The sequence below is a fragment of the Limulus polyphemus genome, unplaced genomic scaffold, assembly GCF_000517525.1.
Source record: "Limulus polyphemus unplaced genomic scaffold, Limulus_polyphemus-2.1.2 Scaffold3530, whole genome shotgun sequence".
Taxonomy (NCBI): Eukaryota; Metazoa; Arthropoda; class Merostomata; order Xiphosura; family Limulidae; genus Limulus; species Limulus polyphemus.
The window spans coordinates 37885-57089 of NW_013669140.1; the positions used below are offsets into that span (position 1 = coordinate 37885).

Consider the following 19205-nt stretch of genomic DNA (forward strand, 5'->3'; position numbering starts at 1 on the left):
GACCTATTTAATATTTCTGTAGATAAAACATAAAATCCTATTTGTCTTGCCACTAGCAACAGCACATTATTTGGATGGCTTAAGATACTGATGAACCAGAATACCAAGATGTTTTTCTTCCATAACACTGCAAAATTACACTCGTAACTCAAATTGTAATTAATTAAATTATAATTAAAAAGTCAACTACTATTTATTCACCCAACTCACTAAATAATCAAAATTCTTTTGTGAAGGAGTAGCATCCTCCTCACAGCTACCTATACCAAAACATTTTAATGTCATCAGCAAATCTAAATAATCTATTGACCATTCTTTCATCTATATCATTCAAAAAGAGGAAAGGTCCTAACACTGAGCCTTGAGATATCCCACTTAAGACATTAATCTAGTTTGACTGAACTCCATTTGTAAAAACTCTCTGCCCCCAGTGGCTCAGCAATAAGTTTGTGGACTTATGTGCTAAAAACCAAGTTTTTATACCCATGGTAGACACAGCACAGATAGCCCATTGTATTGCTGTGTGTTTAGCTTCAAACATACAAACAATCTGGCCCAGCATGGCCAGGTGGTTAAGGCGCTCGACTCGCAATCTGAGGGTCGCCGGTTCGAATCCCACCAGCTCGCCCTTTCAGCCGTGGGGGCGTTATAACGTGACGGTTAATTCCACTATTCATTGGTAAAAGAGTAGCCCAAGAGTTGGCGATGGCTAGTGATGACTAGCTGCCTTCCCTCTAGTCTTATACTGCTAAATTAGGGACAGCTAGCGCAGATAGCCCTCGTGTAGCTTAGCGCGAAATACAAAACAAACAAACAATCAAGTTTTAGATTTATGTTATACTAGTTATAAGTGTGTGTGTATATATAAGAAAATAAAAATGTTTAAAATTGGGTTTAAAACTTTATTATTATTAATTTAAAACAAATAACCATAAACCCGTACATCTAACGTATATAAAAGCCAATGTCATGTCACGCTTGATTTCTCCAAGTGAGAGGAGTCATAAAAGCCATAATGAATGTATCTAGATAGAATAGGTCGATTACTGTCTGCCCGTTACGATTTTAGTGATGGGGATGCAAGGAGGCCGTAAAACCTTGTAAGTGTAGAGAGTGTTGGTATAATAAGCCTAAAGTAAAGACGTTGTGTGGAATCACCTAGTCTAGAACCAAGAGTATAACATTTATCATGAAACTTAAAATGTCGATTCAATTTTAAAATTAAATCGTTTCTGAATTATGTTATTTTCTGTTATATCGCCAACGTGTTTAATATAAAAAAATCCTATTTGTCAACGGAGACTAAATTAAGAAATCAACAAGTATTTTTCCAATTTTGTTGTCTATACATTACATTTTATACTTTCAGCACATAGATTAACAACAATATTAGGTTATACTTTTGTTGCTAAGCAACATGACATGAAAGTCATTGTTGAAACGTACTATTATTAAAACGCACTGGCTTTTCTGTATATTAGAATTTGTTAATCTAACAGATTTTTACCAATAATTATTCTATGAATACTCCACGAATTCATTTCATGAATGGTCCCAATGTTTAGTGGATCACAAATGAATGTAACGCCGTTTGACTGCCTCGACTGCACTTTTCTGCCTATCTGTTGGTCAGTCTTGATTTTGTAAAATCTATTTATTTCAGTAAGCTATGAAATGTAAGGTTAGGGTATACTCTATCCTACCAAAAGTCATGGGACACATCTTTGATTGCAGGAAAATGAGTGTGACGGCGAAATATGCAAATAGTTTGGCCTATAAAGGTGATCAGCAGTTTGCTCGGAAGTCATTTCGAACTTGCATACCGAACGATGAGTATACAGAAAGAGCTGACAGAGTTTCAGAACGGAAGGATAGTTGGATGTCATTTGGGGAAAATTTCTGTACGTGCTATTGCGCAACAATTAAACATTCCCAGGTCAACTTTTGGCAACTTGCTGAAGAAATAGAAGTCCACAGGTGATAATGAGCACAAGAAACGACGAGATAGACGTAAAATACTGACTTACAGAACCGACGCGCCTTGAGAAGGCTGGTTACCTCATCTCGCCATCAGACTGTAGAGAATTTGTGTTTGGTGATGTGAGCAGCCACAGGCAATCCTGTAAGTGTTTGCACGACACGTCGAGAGGTGCATGTCATGAATTTTCACGGAAAAGCTGCAACCCACAAGCCATTGATAACAAAAACAAATTCACACCGTCGATTGGTATGTGGTAAGGCACACATAACATAGACCATGGATCAATGGAAATCGATCGTGTGGAGCAACGAGTATCGCTACATGCTCTTCCAGTCTGATGGACTGTTTGGGTATGGAGGATGCCTGGAGAACACTTATTACCTGAATGTGTTGTCCCAACAGAGAAGATTAGAGGTGGCAGTATCATTGTCTGGGGGTGATTCTCCTGCTATGCACTAGGTCCAGTGGTTGCAGTGCATGTATCCATGAATGGTGAGTCCTACAATGACGTTCTTAACAATTTTGTGTGTCCTACATTGTGGCAATTTCATGGTACCGGCCCTTAAACTTTCCAATATGATAATGCTCCATGTCACAAAGCAAGGATTGTGGATGCATGGTTTAAAGAAAATAACATCGGAACATTGCAGTGCCCAGCATAGAGCCCCGACCTCAACTCGACCGAACATCTTTGAGATGAACTGGAACGCAGAATTAGGGTAAGACCAAAACGGCCCTCTTCAGTAGTGTAGCACAATACCACCAGCTTTCTACCAGAAATTAGTAGACGGTCTTTCCACGACGCTTGAAGCAACCAATAAGGCCAAAGGCGGGTCACACGGTATTAATTTCTTGGAAAAATGACATGTTTTTTCATAACTACCCGTGTCTCATGACTTTTGGTAGGATAGTGTACTTTGGGGTGGGGTGGTAGTATTTTCCCTGTCATTTTTGACGGGCTATACGCTAGAAAAAGCATAACTACCGGATTCATATGTTCAACGGTTTAAGGATACTCTTAAGGATACTTTTTTCGTAAAGCCTAGTTAAAAATGACAAAACTTCTCCCTTTTCTTTCTACCTTGTGTGCTTTAGACTCTTAATGTGTTATGGTTTAAATGCTGAAAGCCAGCGAAATATTAAAATCAATAAGCCTAAAACTTGTTAAAAAAAACACGGGCATTTACCTTATTTCTCCTCTTAATTAGTTCATTGTGACTCGATATCAGAGATGTGTAAAAAAAACAGCACCTCAGATGTGTTTTGTTTTTATCTCGCAAGTCACTGCCCAATAAGATTTTCTTTACTTACCAGTAGGTCTGTAAAATGAGGGACAATATTTTGTTTTATACTATAATTTCATACTAGCCCAGGGGGTGCTGGCGTTCCATCACCCACTTACGCCTGGAGAGATAAACGAAAGTACTGAGCTAGAAAGTCATAAGTGGTGGTTCAGAGTTCATGATGAAAATGACATGGCTGTGTAAATCGTGAAAAAATATCAGAAGGGTGAGTATGGCATTTGGGAAAAAGAAATAATGCACGTTCAAATTAAAAAAGGAACATACTGGATGATTTTGAGAAGTTGATCCATGTTGGACAGATGAGGTCGAAATCCAACTTGAGAAGTCGGTATGATATCACAATCTTGAAAACAAACATGAAGTCGATGCACTAGAACATGTTCAAGGGTTTTGCTGGAGTCATTAGTAAGGTTAACAAAATGATAATATCGGATCTGGAAAGGAGACTACTTCGACATGCAGAACATAATAGTAGAGGTTTCCCAGGAGGCAGGGTAAAATACTGACCAAATTAAAAATCTGTAAAAAGTGGTAAGAAGGAGAAACTGCACAGGATCATGAGAATAAGTTAACCCATTTGGACCAGGAGCCGTGTTATACCTACCATTGAGGTCCAAATGTAGATACTGCACAATAATAGAAGCAGTCAGAAATGAACCATCCAGAGTATTGGATGAATTCAGGTAATAGTGGATCAGACTGAGCCAAGATGCATTTTAGATAGGATATGATGGAGAGCTCCTCTGTCCTGTGAACATCTTAAGCTGATCCTAGAACTGATCAGAATCAGTGGATTGACAGAGATGATTACAAAGTCCAAGCCAGCAGCAGTACTTCACCACAAGAATAACGTTACAGGCTGCACATTAGAAACCACAATGATGTACAAGCAGAAGAAAATACTGGGTGGAATGGAAATTCCACAACAGAGTTGAAAAAAGATACTAAAAATCTAATTCCCACGTAGGTAAAGCTGGATGGTGAAGGGGTTAATGAGCAGTAGGAATATGAAGTGAACAATCACTGGTAAGAGCTGATTCTAATACAGTAGCAAATGAGACGACCTGGTCTTGTGAGGAAAAAGACAGTTCCAGCTGGTGGACAGTAACAGCGAAATATTCAGCGGGCATTGTGCAACTTGTGAAGACCCTATGCGTATCAGTGCTTGTGTAGGCATGCTGAATATGTAGACTGACCCAAATAGGGAGATGATCACTTCCGGTGAGGAAATTTATGAAGATGGACAAAAAAGAAGCTATGTTGGAGGAAGCAAGAACAATATCAGTTGGAAAATTTGATGTAGGACGCCTAGGAGCAAGAAGAGTCAACAGGGAACCCGAAATGTCATACAACATAGAGTGAAGGTGGTAGAGTTCAGAGAATGTTCGATTATGGATACATATATTGGGCATAATAAGATAGATATGAAATGAACCATACACTGCACAGAAAAATTCACGAAGAAGTAGGTAGTTTGGAGAAGCATAAATATTAACGAATGTGATGATTCTAGAAAGAAAGTAAACTGTGAAAGATGTTCAGGACAATTGTTGGCAGGAAAATAATGTATGTGGTATGAAAAATGAATACTAGAAAATATCATAACTCCACCATGACTGACACAATTAAGATAGTCACATCAATATACAATCATAAACAAAAACTCATCTAGCAGAACTTCCAGAAATAATTGATTAGCAAAAAAGGGGCAGATATTTCCAAATAAAAGGTTCAATATGAGTTAATAAGATAGTCTTAGCTAGTGGGATCTCATAAATGAGTAGAATGAGAACCACGGTAAGTAACTTGTATATTTAATTGAACAACATAGCATACAAAATCTTAAACAAATTATTACTGACGTGCATGAACATTCTGAAGCGTGAGAATGATGTGTCAAAGGATGTCTTCAATAGTAGAAGGTGAAGTAATTGAACTAAAAGGTAACATGATGGGGTCAGTAGTATCGAAAGAAGCAATAGTGGTAGGGTCATTTGGTAGGGGCAAAGGTTTACCACGACACTAATAAGAGCAGGCTGGGTGGGTTTGCTGACACTTATTGCAAAGAGGAGGTAAGCCAAGTCGCATGAAACGATGAACCAAGTGAGGGTCATTACATGAGGAATCCAGGAAGTTTCCACGCTGTAGTGTTGATGGTAGATATAAGCCCCATACTGAAGGAGATGATCAGGTACATCGCTGCTCTTAGGCAGAATCTGGACCATATAAGTTGGGCTATGTCCTCCAGTAGGTCGAATAGTCGATTGTATTAAAATGTCATGGATAAAGTTCAGAATTGATTTCCTTCTTTGTATTAGCTGGATCAACACAACGAAAGACAAAGGAAAACTACGGTGATTTACGAGGCGGAAGTTGCTGTTTTAAAGTGGGGGAGCTAAGGTTTTGCAAAACAGTGTTTGGTCCTAAATTAGCAAGCAGCGATTTCGTACAGAGGGTGTTAGCAAGAGAATGATTAGCACTTTTGAGAATAGAAAAATTTTAGATAGGAACAAGTTGACAAATATCTGCATGTAGACAAAATTTTAAAATCTCCAATAAGTGCGTATGTGGAGAAAAATTGAGAATCCATCTCATAGACGATAAACACTGGTAATTGTAGAGCATGACCTGTATACATAAATGTAGATGCTAAAGGTCAATGCACGAGTCACTGGAGTAGAAGTGTAGGAACAGGGTGAAATGGTGCAGTCGTCACTTAACGACTTAAATGTCACATTAGTATATGCCAGAGAAGAAACAATGTGATATGTTAGAAAAATCAAGAGCAGAAGCATGTAAAGTAGAAGCACCAGATAATGACATGGTTTTCCTGGGGTCGAGAATAAGGCATAGGTCGTTGATGAGTAGAAAGTTTCCCAGAAGATTATGGAATTCTTGGTTGCTCCATTATGGGTATTCTAGAATGCATCTAGAAGACTGAATAAACACTACACACCGAGGAATCCAAACGATGTGAATAGCAAAACTTAACTAACACAAAATTAATACGAACTCAAATAGCATAATTCAAAAAACATGACTTGTCAAATCCAATATCCGAGCAACAAACGTCGACAAGACTCGATAGATCACGTTATAAAAGTCCATTCTACATTCGAAGTCTGAAAATAGATTCTATGAAACTCTATTTATGTATATAATACCTTTAAAGTTACGGTTTATACATTGAAAGTCGGCGAAATACTGCAAAACTATTAGGCCTAAAAATTGTTGTGGAAGCAAGATAATTCTAGATGTGTTTTTCCCCCACATTCTTCTTAATGTGTCCATTCAAACTCTAAATCAGAGATGTGTAAAAAAAGTAGCATTTCAGAAATTCTATTTTTTACACACCTCTAATTTCGAGCCGCAATAGATAAATTAAGAAAAATGTGGGGGGAAAACATATGCAGTTAACTTGTTTTTATAACATTTAATCGGCTTTAAAATTTATTAATAAAATAATTTTCATAAAATAACCTCCTTTTTTTTACAAGAATATGAAAATATTTGAAGAAAAAAGTTTTTTGGAGGTAGGTCTGATATTTTTCTCTGAGGACATGATTACACTGGGTGCGATAGCCGAAAAAAGTGAACAGTGCAGTTTTTTTATTACACCGGCGGCGGAAAACTCCATAGTATATGTAAATTTCTGATCTGACCATGTAGAAAAAGACTTGCTACGTTTACAGCTGGCAAGAAGATGTCGCAAAATAAAAAAACGCTGAAATTTGAGGAGAAGTTGCTGTTTTAAAGTAGGGGAGCTAAGGTTTTGCAAGACAGTGTTTAGTCCTAAATTAGCAAGCAGCACAACGAGGTAATACCATAAGTTAATACATAAACTTGATTCTCACGAAGATAAGTTCGCCACATACTTCAGAATGCATCAAGCATAATTTACCGACATTCTGAAGTTGGTGGAGAAGGATATCAAGAAAAAATACACAAGTTTTAGAGAATCCTAAGTTTTGATAAAATGCTCGCTGTGTTTCATGTATGCTTGTGCATTATGTTAAAAGATGTATTTTATATGCTTATATAAATGATTTTACTGTACTTTGTATTGCACTACATATAATTGTAATATATTATGCATATATTCTTGTAAAACTTGCGAGTCTTTTGGGTAAAGACATCAGCCAAATGATTAAATAATTATAAGCTGATAAATAGTTAGACAAGAAAACAATTCCTTCCTCCCAACAAGTAAGATAAGATTGCCTTGTCAAACTCAAACGACTCATCTGCCTTCGTCTTTTAAACTTCTGAGAGGATGCATTGTTCTTCCTTGCTTGACTACTGTTGTTTTTTATATTCTCCACACTTCTGCTAACATGACTTACACTGTCTGTCTCGCGATCACCTACATTATTCTCTTTCTCAGAAGCCCCCCAGTGGCACAGCGGTATGTCTGCGGATTTACAGCGCTAGAAACCGGGTTTCGATACCCGTTGTGGGCAGAGCACAGATAGCCCTTTGTGTAGCTTTGTGCTGAACTCGAAACAAAACAAAAAACAAACTTTCTCAGAATCAGTCAAATGGACGAAGAGGCTGCTTTCTATACTAAAAATATACAGTAAAAATAGTAACAATGTGATATTGTATACACATAAACATATCTGATATTTTCGTGTTCGACCTGGGTTATCTCTGGAATGTCCCCGAAACTGGTTTGATTTACCAAAATCCTACACTGTATCCATGTTAAACGAGGGTATTTAAAATTAAACTTATTTGTAAATAATCATTTATTTTGAATATTATTACCATTATTATTATTATTATAACTGTTTTGTTATAGCAACGCATAATGCATTGGTAGCGCAATTTGCTGGTTACCTCATCTCGCCGCCAGACCGTAGAGAATATGTGTTTGAAGATGCGAGTAGCCACAGGCAATCCTATAAGTGTTTGCATGACACGTCGAGAGGTGCATGCCATGAATTTTCACGGAAGAGCTGCAGCCCACAAGCCGTTGATAACAAAAACAAATGTACACCGTCGATTGGATGTCATTTGGGGAAAATGTCTGTACGTGCTATAGCGCAACGATTAAATATTTCCAGGTCGACAATTGGCAACTTGCTGAAAAATGGAAGTCCACAGGTGACAATGAGCGCAAGAAACGGTCAGGTAGGCGTATTACAAGAGACTCCTTTCAGTTCAGATTCTCCAAATTGAAACGCAGTATTTCAGACATAAAAACAGCAACTAAAAGAATATAAGATAATGATACCAAATAAAATATGCATCCCGTGGAGACAGTAGGAACATTGGAATAGTATTTCAGTGTTATATGAAATATGCAAAGTGAACATACCTTTGTTTTTATCAACCATGTACACCTCTTCCACAAAGCCGTGAAAGCCAATTTATTTTAAGTATTACCCACAAAAACCAAAATTTCTCGCTTTCGTTAACTGGTTAATTAATAAATTGAAGTTTTGTATTTTTTTTAAAAGCTTCTGAATATCCATTAAAAAGTTATTAATCCTGATATTTTCATAGGTGATTACAGGGTCAAGAGTGCTTAAGAGTTAATGTGCCTCAACTGCGAATCTAAGAATTCATGGTTTGCGTCCGTTGCCGTTTTTTGATAACCGTGTACCCCACTTTGGTGCTGCGGGTATGCTCTAAGAGTATCGCTCAAATGTTACAGTTCGGTCGGACAATATTAGCCCAAGGCTTGGCGGTGGGTGCTGTTGACTATTTACCATTCCTCTAGACTTTTAGTTTAAAATTAGGAAGGCTATGTATGGAGTGCCCATTGTCTGATCGAAATGTGGGATTTAACCGTCACACTTATCGCACACTCACCGGCCCCCTAGGTGTGAGTGCATTTTTGCTGCAACGAGTCGCTAACCATGTATCATTAGATTCACAATCCTGGCATTCTAACGTCTATGCTACAACTGGCCCACGGCCTACTAAGTTTAATAGTAACTGAACATCGAATAATATATTTAACATATTCGTAGAAACTAAGTTTAGAGTAAACACAAAACTCGAAAGTTCTGTAGTCTGTTTGTTTGTAGTTAAGCACAAAGCTACATATTTGGCTATCTGTGCTCTGCCCACCACGGCTATGAAACCCCGATTTCTAGCGTTGTAAGTCCGCAGACATACCGCTGTGCCACTGGGGGGCGTTTAAAATGAATAAAAATTAAGCGTCGTACGAGTCCCTGGTTAATTAACTTTACATGTTTGTAGTAGGACAGTTGTACTTGCCCAAGAAACACCATCGATGGTGTTATGATATAAAACACTGTTTAGCATAGGTAGTATTAATTAATTATTTTATGAGTTAATATTTCATGATTGTTTAGTGTGTGTGTTTTTTTATATAATAACAGAGATAAAAGCAGACAATTTTTGGAAGTTGTGTTTATAATGTTGTGTTAAGGCTATCGAACGTCGCGTGAAATTTATATAGAAGGCGAGCAGACAATTAAGTGATAAATATATAAATAGTGTGAGACGAGCGGGAACAGCAGACAGACAAAGCAGACGCGAAAGTAAAGTTACGGGAAGTAGAAGTTCGGCCAAGGAAAATTAAACATAAGGTTAATTGCCGTAGGAGTGAAAGGCCTAACAGTTAATATAGGCCTAACAAGTAATATGTTTGAGTAAAACTAACAGTTTTAAAAGATATAAGAAGTATAGTTTATTCCGTCAAAGCGAGTTCTAAAGTAATTGAACCAACCTGAGTGCACTTTGACAAAAGGAATAGACGACATCTGAAGTACGAGGACCAGACGATTACTGGAAGAGCAGTACGAGTGTGGTAACTCACGCTATAATTGTAAGTGCGATTATTAGTGCGATAGAAATAGAGAAAGGTAGTTCAGCTTGTCAACTGAAATTATAAAGCAACTGAATAGGCCTTTTGACAAGAAAAAGAAAACTATATATAGTATTTATGATATGCCTATGATCTCTATATTGTAAAGAATTTGTTGTACATAACGTTTAACTAGTTCGAATATATATTATTTTGTAAACAAGTGGAGTGCGGAAGGTAGGAATCGTTGGTTATAAGAATTGCTATAAGAAGTATCCAAAACAAAATAAATGCTGCAATAAAAAGTACAAAAACAAGTAAAGTGATACTAATAAGTACTACCGTACTTAAAATATTCTCCAATCAAACATAAAACAAGAGGGAATCCTCAATAGCCGCGACACTTGAAATTCTTTTAGGCAGGATTAGAGTAAATTAATCTATAAGACCTTTTTTTTTTCCTTTTTATTAGCTGTATTTTTGTGCACCAGCAATACCAAGTGTGGGGTGCGCGTATACTCTATTCGATTTTATTACTCATCAGGAACTCTACCAGCCTTCCCTCAAATTGAAATTCTTTTAGGCAGGATTAGAGTATATTAATCTATAAGACGTTGGGCGTGATCAAATACATCAATCGAAAGGGTTTGATCTTCTGAGTCCAAAAATGTAATTAGATTTAAAATCGGTCAAGAGGTTACGGAGCCATGCTGTGAGCCACTATGCCGCGGCTAAAAATCCTGCAGATCGAGTTGTACGTATGAGGACTTTTGCTCTTTTTTTATATTCTAGTATATCAGGGATGTAGCGTCAATAGTACACAGTAGTGCAAGTATACCACAAACTTAAAACCATATGGTAGAGAAAAATTGTTTTTCTAATTCATCTATTTTCAAAAGTTTTATCATGGACGAATTTATAAAATTCTACATTCACGACAATACTTTTCCATTTTATTAATACTTACCAGCGTTAATCAGTAACTCCTATTTACGAGATGTAGAACTGAAACGAGCGTAATTTCGTTTTTAGTAGTTTTTAGAAAAAGTAAAAGTGTTTTTTTTTGTTTGTTTTTTTAGAATTAGAAAAGGTTTGCTCTTTTATATAAAATGTTTTCTTTTTTTTTGTTTTGATCTTCAGAATTTCCTTGAACAGTTACTTATGAGACACTATGAGGTAAATATATTAGTTTCATGTGGATAAATTTTAAATTCAGGAGATCCTCAGATTTCGTCCCCCGATGGGACAGTGGTAAGTCTAAGGACTTAGAACACTAAAATCCGGGGTTTGATTCCTCGTGGTGGACACAGTGGCATAGCGGTATTCTTTGGACTTATACTGCTAGAAACCGGGTTTCGATATTCGTGGTGTAGCTTTGTGCTTAATAACAATAGCCCCAGATTTCATTTAGAGTACATTAACACCCTCCAGCTTCCAGGTATTGAAGTTGTCATTCAGTTCCTGCTTATCCCAAGCCATTGTAATATGTCTAACTAAAGAAAAAGGATGACCTAAAAGTTAATGGGGCCTGATAGTTAAGGCGCTCAACTCGCAATCTGCGGGTTGTGGGCTAGAATCCCTTTCAGACGTGGGGACGTTATACAGTAATGGTCAATCCCACTATTCGTTGGTAAAAGAGTAGCCCAAGAGATGGCGATGAGTGGTGTTGACTAGCTGTTAAATTAGGGATGGCTAACGTAGATAGCCCTTGTGTAGCTTTGCGCGAAATTCAAAACCAACAAAAGTTAATATGGTAATCCCAACGGCTGATCTATGTTTATTTATTAATGAAACTTTTACGTTGAATATTCTTACAAGAGAAATACAGTTTTCAAAATAAACCAGCTTGTGAACATTTTCACTAAGACGAAACCCATCTAGTGTAGTCAGAATGTAGTCTTTTTTTTTACCTTTTGCTTGTTCATTTGTTGTTGACAATCATTTGAACTCAAAATCTGAAGACACGACTAAACTATACATATATGCAATATACTATAAGGCTCTGGACTTAAACCTCGTAGGGTTTGTAGGTGTCATGTTTAGATCGTCGTGGTAAGGTTAATAGTTTTACTACGGAGTTCCAACAGATGACGCTGCAGAGCAAGGACAATGTATCACACGACAACTACATAGCGTCGTAAATATAATATATATATTTCGAAACAAACGATACATGCACGTCGTCAGTCGAAATAGTTCAAAGTCCGAAGAGGAGAACCATATGTTGAGTTCCCTCCCGCAGTAACTTTTATGTCTATGAATACTTCGTGAATGATTGATTTGAAAGGGAATAAGTTCCAATTATCTTTCCTCTACACTTATTTCAGAATCTTTTTGTCAAAATTCGTCATATAGGTAACCTTCAAAGGCTGATAAAACTCGAATACACGAATAATTCCCCATTACTTCCTGGCCTTGCACTGCAATGTGCAGGTTGTGGGTACGAATCCCATCACCAAACTTACTCCTCCTTACAGGCGTGGGGGCGTTATAATGTCCAAGCAAACCCATAATTCATTAATGAAGAGTAGCCTAAAAGTTATAGTGAGTGATGTTGACCAGATGCCTTCCCTTTAATCTATCCCTTCAAAATTGGTGATGGCTAACGCAGATAGCCCTCTACTAGCTTTGCGCGCGAAATTCAACAAACAAATACTACGTCCTTACAGAAGTTAAATTGGTAGATTTATGGTATTAATATAGTATTGAATTAATACCATAAGTCCCAGGTATTGATGATGTGACGAGAGTGTCATTTACTTTGTTAAAATAAATTGTTTAGACTACTTATTTAAGGATTTGTTACAACATTTTGATTTTTTCGAGCTTGTGTAGCTTTAATATCAGGCCCACCTGTGTAGTCTTTCTGAAGGAATCTTTTGCTATAAACTACCTTGAATTTTGTATTTTATAGGTGATTTGGACAGAGCCTTCCCAATAAACAAAAAAGTTGAAATGGCAGAAACTGCCTAGTTCAGAGTGATAGTGAGTGTACAATTATTGCATACTTTCTACTGCACCTAACAAATGGTCAGGGTGTTTCAGTCAGCTTAGAATAATTTTCAAAATGAAAGATCTGTTCAATTATAATTTATGATAGTTACATAAACATGTGAAATATGTGAGATTTCTTTATACACTAATGTCTAATTATTATTTCAAATATCTCGTAATGTTTTGAAACATTCTCCACACTCTATAAAACATATCATACACTTGAAATCCATAACTAAATTGACTGTCCCATACAGCTTAAAACTGACATATTTCACTCGAATATACCATCTTCAATTTTTGTAAGTAAAGACTTGTAACGTATCACATGACCACAAGTATTGCGTTCGTTTCTACAAAACGGACACAGAAGCCAGAAATTTTCTTTTCGTATATTTCAAGCTTCTTAGGATAAAAGCAAGAAAAAATACATTTTATTTCACAATTTTTATTGAAATACTAGCCATGGCCCACAAAACATTTGCGGTAGTTTTCATGCCCTTCGCTTGAATTTCTTTATTCTATCATTTTGACGCATGACATTTAAGCTACGCTTTCTTGCAGGCATTGTGTGTTAAATCGATGAATCTTGGTATATTTGGAAAAAATTTACGGGGTCAGGCAAACAAGGTCACGTAGACGTAACTTTATTAAATAAAACTACATGTACGTAACGTTATTAAATAAAACTACATGTACGTAACGATATTTAATAAAACTACATGTAAACAATAAGGTAAAGTAATGGTATTTATAATTGTGTACAGAGTATGAAACGGTTTAGAGAGTTCAGTGTATGACATGGGTTTTACCAGTTGAAACAAAGAGACTAACAAAAACGAAGAATAAACCCATAGTAAAAAAAAAAGTAGCGAAAAGGTGTTTATAGCAGTCTATGAAATGAACTGAAGCTGAATTATTGCAAAGTAAAGTGAATGTAAAGTTACAATGAAGGCAAACTTACCTGAATATGCAGAAACGTCTGAATGTGTGTTCACAAAGTGATAATCATATGGTTTTGAACAAACTGCGTAAGCGTAATTTAGGCCTAAATAAGTCGAGAAAGCCCATAGAAACTGTATTTAGTGTAATGTTTATATTTTAGGAAATTATAAGTGGGTTAATGTTGTTTGCATGAAATACTTTGAAAATAAATAAACTAAAATTGAAATCGAAGTGAGTCGTCACGTGATGACAATGGCATTGAAAAGTTTGATTAAGGAAAAACAGGTAAGGTGATTCAGAATTTATGAGCCAATATACAATCCGGACTCCTCAGACAAAGGGTTTTCTAATGATATGAGATTTGCAGCATTTGATTGAGAAATTTGCGAGAAAAGTTCTGGACAGACAAACACAATTATATAATTTATATAATTTCCATAATTTAATCATTCTGAGCACACAGAATTAGGTTTCAGCCATAAAGCAGTCAAGTATTGCTCGTGTCATGTTGTTAATAGACTGGATGATACATCCTTCGAAAGAAATATGCTGAAACTTGACTCATTCTCGCGTCGTTTTCTCAGATCTTGGAATAAAGTGTTTTAAATACTCTTATTGCTTTACCGTGTCGGAAGGGTGTTGCCACTGGGATAGAGCTCTGGATTTTGGAACAGATGAGCCGAGTTGAAATCCATACCATACCACAAAATATTCCACACCATTTAAACTGTGGGTGCATTATAAGATTGTCAGTCAATCCCTTAGCATGAATGGTGGATACTAGGGTGATGCTGACTGGCTACCTGATCAGTGGTTCAACACTTTCTCTGTGTCTATATGTCATTCTGCCAGTAAGATGGAAGCAGCAAACTTATAGTCTTGAATTTGTTTTTTAATCATCATACTTTCACTCGATTTTACATTTCAAGGTACCTTTAGAAGAAATGTAGCTTCAAGGGGAATATTTCATACATATATATATTGGTTTAATAATACCATGAATTTTGTAATTTATTTTATATTATTATTATATAATTGGATGGTGCACACAAAACAAATTCTAGGTTGATGATTGAGAGTGAATCATATATGTTTAACTATAATATTCCTGTTCTATTTAGGAGCGATGGTGGGAGAAAGGACAAGACAAGAGAAGATGGCTGTCACGAATCATTGACCAACCACAAGGAGACAACTAGTCCTCCACGAGCCGTCCGTGACGCATGCCAGGTTCATCGACAAGAACCAGATAAGGTTAATGTGTTAGGGAAAGAACGTTCAATTCTAGTGACAAGACAACCAGATAACTCGGATTTATCAGATAAAGAAAGCAAACAGTTCAATGATTCTGATACTTGGGAACTTAAAAATAAGCAATTACATTGTGATAAAATTACAAAAGATTGTATAAGGGAGCTCAAAGAAACAAGTGCACGAAGTTTCAAGGGGATTGAAGGCCAAGTGAAAATAAATAAGAAACCATTAGTCAAAGATCAAGCAGATACTCGTGTAGAAAAAGACCAGCACTTGCAGAAATTCTCGAGTAACATCTTATTTGATGAGAGTAGCAGTGAAAATCTGAAAGACCAAGGTGAAAGTGATTGTGAACTGTATTTAAACTCCTTCAAGCATAGTAGGGGGATTAACAACGTTCCCGAGCAAAATTTGAATCCAGGTCTCCTTAGTTCTAAAAAGAATGTTGAAGAGCAATTAAATGATTTTTCTGGTTATGTAAACAGTATAGAGTGTGATGATGGATATTGGTTTGCGAAAAGTGGTGAAGTATATGAAAAGGTTAATTTTGCAGAAAATTTCACAGATTCGCATAGTGATGAACAAGAACCAGATGGTGTACAGAATCTCGAAATGGAAAGAGAAAAAACTGACCCTGTAAAGGTTATTATAACTTCATTTTTAAGTAGTGCAGCTCTTAACACGTTAAAATGGCACCATTGCTCTATATTTTTTTATACCTCTTTTCCCCACCTTTTACTTAATTATTTTTAATACCGGATGTACAAAAGTATTTTTTTTAAAACAATGCTGTTAGCCCCCCAGTAGCACAGCGGTATGTCTGCGGACTTACAACGCTAGAATCCGGGTTTCGATACCCGTGGTGGGCAGAGCACAGATAGCCCATTGTGTAGTTTTGTGCTCAACTTCAAACAAACAAACCTTTTTTTTCAAAACAGTCTAAAGCGATAAGAAAAATGGTAAACTAGGATGAAAATATTGAACCAGATGAGTGAAATATGAGAATCATAGTAAACTTGGTTTAATTACTTCAGACGGTGATTAAACAATCACGAAGTAATATTTAGCTATATTCTCTTTGTATTTTTGGCACTGTAAAACTACATAAGCAGTCAGTGATGCACACGACTTACACTGTCGTATATGTGGTTTTCTTTATCAATTATCAAGGAACGAAAAGTAGGTAGCTTGGTTGTTTTGCCATTACACCTGAATACTATCCACTAACAAATGTTTATCGGAATCTAAAAAAAAATTACTGTATACCGTTAATAGTTCAAAAGAATTCAAATGAGGACACTAAAGGAAAGAACTAATCTCGATTATGGACGCCAACTGAAACGAATCTAACGTATACTTAGGTACTTGAAGAGAGGGAAAACATTTACGACGTTTAATGAAATGTATACGAAGATATCACTAAGTGTAAAATTCTAACTCATCTCATACGAAAGATCAGCTTTTGGTCGATTTCTTCCATTTCAACCCACTAAAGTGTATTAAGTTTGACAAGAGCTCTGACGTATTCGCATGAAATTATAACGAATAACCTCAAAGTCTCATATACGACTAGTCGAATAGATGACTTGGAAAAATCGCTAAAAGCCAGTTGTTTAGCAAAGGTAAAAAAAATTGCAAGGATAATGAATTGATTTACTTGGATTATACTGTCACAATAGAATGTGAATGGCAGTCTCGAAATACTTCTCTTTTTATCTATTGTTGGAAAATCAGTGAATTTCCATAACAATGTGAAAAACGACATCAGTTAGTTTTTTACTAAATAGTGTTAAGTCGTATCAACTAATGTGAGATGCCCATTTTGACTATTTGCAGTCGAAGTTATAATTCATTTCCCTCAAAATATTAAAGCAGTACAAACAGACTCTAAAGTGAATAAAACAATTGACATTGTTATACCAATGCTAAAAGTACTACCCCTAAATTAAAGAATACCAAATTTTAACATTAATTAGTAATAGTACGTTTTTCTTTTTCTCACAAGCTGTGGTGGTTAAACTAATACTCTAGTTCACGCTATAGCTAATGAGTGACGTTATGTAATTGTCTGTTATTATCAGTTATAAAAACTTAGTTTTAGTACTCTTTTGAATATAATTAAAAATGTTTATCTTATTTCTAAAGTTGCGTCAGAACATTGATGTAACGCCACAAAGATAAAGACATCCCGTTTTTATTATGAAATCAATGATGATTCACGTCAATGAAGTCAGGTTATTTTTGGTTTTTTGTATAGTTTGTAGACTAGCTGCGCTCTCTCTCTTCTCTGTTAGTTCGAAATCAGAGGACGGCTGTACTTATGTGGTTTTGCGCGATGTTCTCAAACAGGCTTCGTCCTTCTATACCTCCTCCATAATTATGGTTCATATATTACATAATTAATCAATTTAAATTCAAATAAATCTTTCAAGGAGCTTCCAGCGTTTGAGAAGAGGAGCTCTAGTAAGTGTAAGCGAAAATCCCGAAGTATGGTAGAAATTCTGATTGACATACTTGTTATTGCTAAATGTTTCTCGATGTCATTTCTGCTCTAGAAAACAACTAATCTCCGTTTATTTGTTGTTGTTTATAAAAAGTGCCTTATTCCGACAAAATATTAAACTTTATTGATAGAGAAATGCTCGTTCATAGGAAACTACTTTTGACCTCACGCTGCGTAACAATTTGTCATTTCGAAGTGTTATGTAGTTTATATGAGTCAATTTTTTAAACAAATTTCTGTTTAAGACTTCATCCTGCCGTCTGTGCTTTTAGCCCTTGAATTACCGACTTTTTTATACCGTTCACTACCAGAGGGATCATTTTATTACATCATATTGAGCAATTTATTGTTTTTGCTGTCAGTCATTGTAAAGAACTGAACAAAACGTTTGTTGAAATATCTCATTTTCTGTTTAAAATACATAAGGAACCCCAGCAGTAATTAATAGTGATGATGTATTTGATTACATTTATTTGTATGACTTGTATGTGTTAGAGACTATAATCAAAAAAAGTTATGGGCTCACATCGCTAATACTAGTGATAAGTCGCTAACCGTTTGCGCACATTTCCTTGCCCTGGTGCATGTATAGTGTTATTGCCTGGCTGCCTTATCCAAATTCACTAATGAAAAATATTATTTCTTGGCCTCAACATTGCCTTTCTGAAAATTAGGAACTAAAATTTCATTTATTTTTATATCAAAATGTAGCAAAATATCAAACCTAATTATGCAATATAACTTCCACAAATCTCCCTTTAATTCCTGCAACAATATCGTCATTGGTATTAACACTAAATCTAAAACAGCAAACCCTTCTCTGACTATCTAGTCTAGAAATCCATCCTGAACCTCTCTCTCACTAATTGAGTTCATAAAATCCTAATCACTGTCTAGAATTATAGTCTCCTATAAATATTCCATTAATATCTTTATTATTATCAACCCTGATCTCATGATAAAACTTCTCATTGACTTCGTGTATCTATCATATCAAATTGCCAATAAACGTTGCCAGTTAAATATTTTACACCCTTGAAAACCCCTGATTGTTACCCATATAGAATTAACCTCTTGACTACAAATTTTTGTCTTTAATCTCAACAGACTGCTCTTTATTTATTGTATGAAGAGCTGCTCAACCACTATTTAAAAAAAAAGTCTGTCATTGTTAAATAACTTATAATTTGAAATTTCGAAATAGCACCTATTCTTACTTTTCTACAAGTCTAATCAAGCATCAGTAATTTCTATTATATCACAGACATTTTAACAAGAACCGTTAGCTCGTCCCTTTTGTTGCTAATGCTCCTAACATTAAAATAATAGGAACTACATTTATTCTTGTATTTACTGTTTATCTTTAAATCTGACAGAGGTATCTTTAAAATTATTTTTATAGCAGGGACAGTTGGTATGGGTATTAAAAACTTATTAAAATAA

At 35.8% G+C, this 19205-nt stretch overlaps 1 protein-coding gene across 1 annotated transcript in view; it reads left to right on the plus strand.

Annotated features, from left to right (window-relative positions):
• The window catches only part of LOC106469528, a gene marked incomplete at its 3' end in the record, with an annotated part of 110132 nt that overhangs the window by 29030 nt on the left and 61897 nt on the right, over window positions 1-19205 (plus strand). The window contains exon 2 of the mRNA XM_022398068.1: window positions 15127-15901. Coding sequence (XP_022253776.1) covers window positions 15127-15901 — 775 coding nt within the window. The remainder of the gene's footprint in view (window positions 1-15126; window positions 15902-19205) is intronic.